General features: G+C 38.9%; 1 protein-coding gene across 1 annotated transcript in view; it reads left to right on the plus strand.

Moving 5' to 3' along the window:
• LOC107104002 (failed axon connections homolog) overlaps window positions 1-5,308 on the plus strand; it is a 22,937-nt gene that overhangs the window by 14,207 nt on the left and 3,422 nt on the right. Inside the window, exons 3-4 of the mRNA XM_015403882.1 lie at window positions 855-1,051; window positions 2,021-2,028. Of these exons, the coding sequence (XP_015259368.1) occupies window positions 855-1,051; window positions 2,021-2,028 (205 nt within the window). The remainder of the gene's footprint in view (window positions 1-854; window positions 1,052-2,020; window positions 2,029-5,308) is intronic.

Consider the following 5,308-nt stretch of genomic DNA (forward strand, 5'->3'; position numbering starts at 1 on the left):
GACAGTGGTTCAGTGAAGGTTTTCAGACTGAATCTGTTTCCACTAAGGGTGGAACAGTTCACAAAATCCATGTTCGGTTCGGTTCACGGTTTCATAGTCACGGTTTTCGGTTCGGTTTGGTATATGTTGATTGTTAGGAAAATCTATTATGTCTTGCATAGTATAACACGTGTTGCACAATGTTTGCACACTGTTGCACTTTTATCCACAACTTTCTTTCCGCCGTCATCGTAGGTCACTCTAAATGCAAAGCGGTCCCATACAGCAGACCTATAAAGTGCTGCTGGCGCATCTTCCAACTCCTGTTCTTTCCCACTCGCCATACCCACACAATTCTCCACAACAACTGATTTTTTTCCCTGCTACACTAAGCTACTTCGCTTCTTCTTCTTGTTTAATACTGGTGGTTGGCTTTGGTCGCAGTACCGCCACCTTCTGCTCTGGAGTGTACACGCTTCGTCTATGAGAAAAAGGATGAACCGAACGCAACACACGCGAATCGAGCCGAGACAGTCGAACCAAACGGTTCGGACGGTTTTCATAAACCGTTCCATCCCTAGTTTCCACTGTCGGCCTCAGGCTCACATTTGCTTTCTTTTGCTCTGATGTGGTGATTTTCTAAAGATTCTCTACAAAACGAGTGTAAAGTAAAGTCTGTTCACCAATGAGAAAGGACTGTTGGTGTATTGGCACTTTTTCTATATCTTGTTAATTAGATTTAAAGTAACGCTTCTAAAGATCCGACTTTAGCTCATATGTGGCTGGAAACTCTCAGCGTCCGATCAGTTAATGGTCAAGGTTTATTTAGTCTACCTGTGTAATCATAACTAATCATATCTCCTTATCACCTGCAGAACTACTTTGATGGAAAGCTGTCGCCGCAGGGGAAGATGCCTTGGATCGAATACAACCACCAGCAGGTGTCAGGCTCAGAGTTCATTGTGGATTTCCTGGAGGAGAAGCTGGGGGTCAACCTGAACAAGAACCTCACCCCGCAGGAAATAGCTGTTTCCAGAGCTGTAACCAAAATGGTGGAGGAGCACCTCTACTGGTGAGGATGGGGGGGTCAACAACTTCACATAATGAAATGAGTAATGCTTTAAATTGGTCCATTTTCTAATCAAGTTTGAGATTTTTTGAGCAGCAGGAGGAATGTCATCTATTTAACATTTATTTTCCAACTCTGTAACATAAGCATTTAAAACAAACAATCTGCTATATGAACTCTAGAGAAAACAGAGAAACATTTTCTGAAAATGGATTTAAAGTGTAGAGAAATTATTAGATTGGTGGTCAGATTATGAAAGATTGTATTTATGACAGTTTGGTACTAAGTGAGTTTATTTTTAATGGCATATTGTTTCTTCTTGGCGTGCTGATAAGACCGTTGGAGTGCTGGTTTCCTGAGGGTTTTGCTGATGTGCTCCTCTGGGTGTGTTAAAGTCCTAGGGAAATAATATTTAAATGTCAAAACTTCTGGCTTAAACATGCATATAAATGTACTATTTATCAGACAATATTGTCCCAAAATTTAGAAAATTTCTATAAAAAAAAAAAAACCTTTTTTTTTTCATTATCTTCTGCAGGCCAGTTAGTTATACGTCAGCCTGAACACCTAAATTCAGCCAATCATATATCAACGGTCATCTGTCAATCACATTTTTTCAGTCATAGCATCTTCATTCATATGTCGCAGCTAATATATGCAACGGTTGAAATAAGAAATAAGGATCATTTACTTTACCATTGAGTTAAGTCCCAGTGTTCACGGGGATAGACGTCTGTGACTGCACAGATACATTTTTTAGGTGGACTTTCTCACTTAAAAACATATTAAAACTCATTTATTCCCACTGATCACAGCAAATATAGCTGCTAGTGAAAGACAGGATAGTGTAGCTCCACCCAGCGCGCATCAGACCCACTTAACCTCAGTGCAGCTGAAGCAGCGCATTAGAACTAAACTTATACAAGTTTAGTATAAGTAGCATGCACATTTTTGCTACTCTTGCTGCTTTAGGTGTGAACGTAGCATGAGTGCTTAAACATGTACGGCTGTAAGCCTTCTACACCAAACCAAGCTTCTGCCGCCCTGGCGTCCTCTTCACAACATCTTCGTCCCGCTTTCCTCCTCTAAATAAAAAATGGATGACCGAGGAGACTCATCTACGACCTCTGACACTAAACTCTCCTCCTCTTGTTTCCTCTGTCCATAGCGTTCCTTGACAGTGTCGTTTCTAAGTCACCAATTTAGTGCTAATTGGTCCCAATGGAATTTCCCATTGGGAACCTACTAGCACTAAGTTGCTAACTGGTTAGCAAGATGCTTCTGACAAACCGGCCACAACCAAAGTTGCTTGCGAACCCTCCGCCACAACAATCCCGCCCCCTTGATAAACGACCAATCACATTCACTTTATTCACTCGTGTCAAGTCGTGCACCACTCGGGAGAATTTGGAAATGCAACGATTGGAACAGCCGCTTCCATATGACTTTAAATAGAGGTGTGGGAAAAAAATTGATTTGGCAATATATCTTGATCTTTCAGTTCCTAGTATCGATTTTGAATAAAAGTACAACAATTTTTCCTAAAAAAATGAGGGAAAATGGGCTACCTCTGCCATTCTGGTAGATAGCGCTGTGGAGCCCTTTTGCTGTGCTACACTGTAGTTGAGGTAGTAACAGTGGAACCTTGGACTAACTCAAACCCCAAACAGCATGGATACCAAAATAGCTAAATGATTAAGATCTTCTAATGAACATATGGAGCACTTGATTTTTTTTATCTATACATTCAATTTTAATTGCTGGGAAAAATATTGCAATATGTAGTGATATTGCAATATCATCATAATATCGATCAGATCCAAGTATAGTGACACGTATCGCATCACCCATTCCAATACTCACCCCTAGTGTTGAGTTACATCAGAGTTGCTGCCTCTATTTTTCTATGCTTTTGTTTTTTTTTTTTGCCTCCTCCGACACAAACAAAAACACGCCGAGTTTTTTCCATTACCTAAGTGCTCCATCATCCCCTTCACATGCACTGATTTAACCCGAGCTGTTTCACTTCCATCTATTTGATAACATCAGAACCCAGCATGACGGGAGACTTTTATTTTAACCCACATTCAGCTGCTGGCTCGGCTGTTTTCCTGATGTTTGGCAGGGGAATTCATAGAAGTAGCTGAGCTCGGCTGTGTAAACCACATCCTGATCTCTCTGCTACTACATCCACCTGCCATATTTAGACCCACATCTACATCCGTGTGCTGAATTATTTATAAAGGACACCATGACAGCTTGTTGCTCTTTACGCAGTTAGATATGCGCAAGAATCATTGTTGCGATTTAAAAGGCTGTAGCTTGAAACTTCCTCCTAAATACAGTATTATACCTGCTTATATTTTATAGAATATATCCATATTTTACAGTCTGTTGTTGCCTTTTAGCTTAACATGAGAACGTAGTCATTTAGGTGCTAACTGTAAATGTTCAGCTCCATCTCGTATTGAACCTTTAAGTATTCTCCATTAGTTTAAGCTGTAATCCAATACCTCTGTCTGTTCTCCTTTTGGCCCAAAGGAGAAGAGATCTAATTTCCTTTCCGGCACCAGGCCTCCGAGTTGTTTTTGTTTTGAGCAAAGCATAGGCTGTCTTTTAGATCTCGGATAGTCTGACAAGTATTAGTGTTCAGTCAGAGATGATATTGCCCAGAGTCTTTGATTTCATTTCCCTCGAGCAACCAGTCAAACTAATTATATCAAAGGAGTGCTGCGAGACATTAGGACCTTTTCCATCCTCTTGGAGTTTACAGCTACTAAACGATGACTGAGAGGATGAAGCTCATCAGGAAATGACATGTTTTAATAGACTTCTAAGTTCTGCTTGGAGATGAACCGATCAGAGGCTTATTTTTTATCCTGATTCCTAAATTTCTGTTAAGTTTTGATCCACTGGTGCTGATTTCAGTTTCTCAAAGAGTTGGACTATTTATCATAAAATATATTTGTATATTTTTCTCTATTAGTCTAATTAATTACTTCAGAAATAAGAGGTCAACAGACTGGTCACTCCCTAAAAATACAGATAAATTGTATTATTATTCTTATGCATTAATATTATTATTATTTCACTTAAAAATTTTAATAAAAACAAAATTAATTTACTTCCAAAGTAATTCATGTGAACTAATTCTCAACATTTTAAATAAATCATCCATCCATATTTTCCGTCATGCTTTATTCCTGCTGGGGTCGTGAGGGGTGCTGGTGCCTATCCACAGCTGTCTACGGGCGAGAGGCGGGGTTTACCCTGGACAGGTCGCCAGTCCATCGCAGGGCAACACAGAGACAAACAGGACAAACATCCATGAATACACTCACACCTAAGGAGAATTTAGAGAAGCTAGTTAACCTAAATCATGTTTTTGGGACTGTGGGAAGAAGCTGGAGTACCCTGAGAGATCCCACGCATGCACAGGGAGAACATGCAAACTCCACGCAGAAAGAAGAGCCGGTAGCAGTGCTACCTACTGCGCCACCGAGCAGCCCTTAAATAAATAATTTTTTTCAAATTTAGATGTCATTATTTAACCGTAATTTTTATAAAAATTTTATTTTTCACCATTTTATGTGTTTGATAAACAAGTAAGTAGCTCAACTGGTAAGTCACCCGTCCTGCATACAGGAAGCGTAGGTGCGTATCCCAGCTGGGGTGACTGTTGGGGGGATGCACTTTTTTTATAATTCTTTTATAATAAGAGAACACTCTCAATTTATGCAAAGCCTCTCTAAAAATGGGAGGCAACAACATTTCAGCTTTAAAATTAGATACTACAAACCAAAAAGGAATATTTTCATCCATAGTCAAAGCTGCTCACTGCTAATAGATGCAGTTTGTAGTTTTGTGTAATAGATGTGGTTTGGAAAAATAAACTCTTATGAAACCTTCAATCGAAAAATTTAAAACATTTAAATCTGTTTTGATGCCCTTGGATTTCATCTACATACAAATAAATAAGAAAATCCATTAACGAGAAGCAAAGGTTCTTAGATTTAATCGAGGTAAATTGTGAATTAATTTTGTTCGGGGTATGTCAGAAAGTTCTATATTTTATTTACACTGTAAAAACCTACGGTATTAAAAATAAGTATACAAAAATCTTAAAATAAGTGCATTTGCCCTTAATGTGAGCAGGTAAATAAATGAAAAGGATGTTCTGCCAATAAAAGGTGGATGTTTGCTCTTAAAATAAGATAATTAAATAGTCCTAACTTGAAAAAAAGGAGTAGTTTTTGTTTT

This window comes from Cyprinodon variegatus, unplaced genomic scaffold (assembly GCF_000732505.1).
Source record: "Cyprinodon variegatus isolate N-32 unplaced genomic scaffold, C_variegatus-1.0 Scaffold1588, whole genome shotgun sequence".
NCBI classification, from domain to species: domain Eukaryota; kingdom Metazoa; phylum Chordata; class Actinopteri; order Cyprinodontiformes; family Cyprinodontidae; genus Cyprinodon; species Cyprinodon variegatus.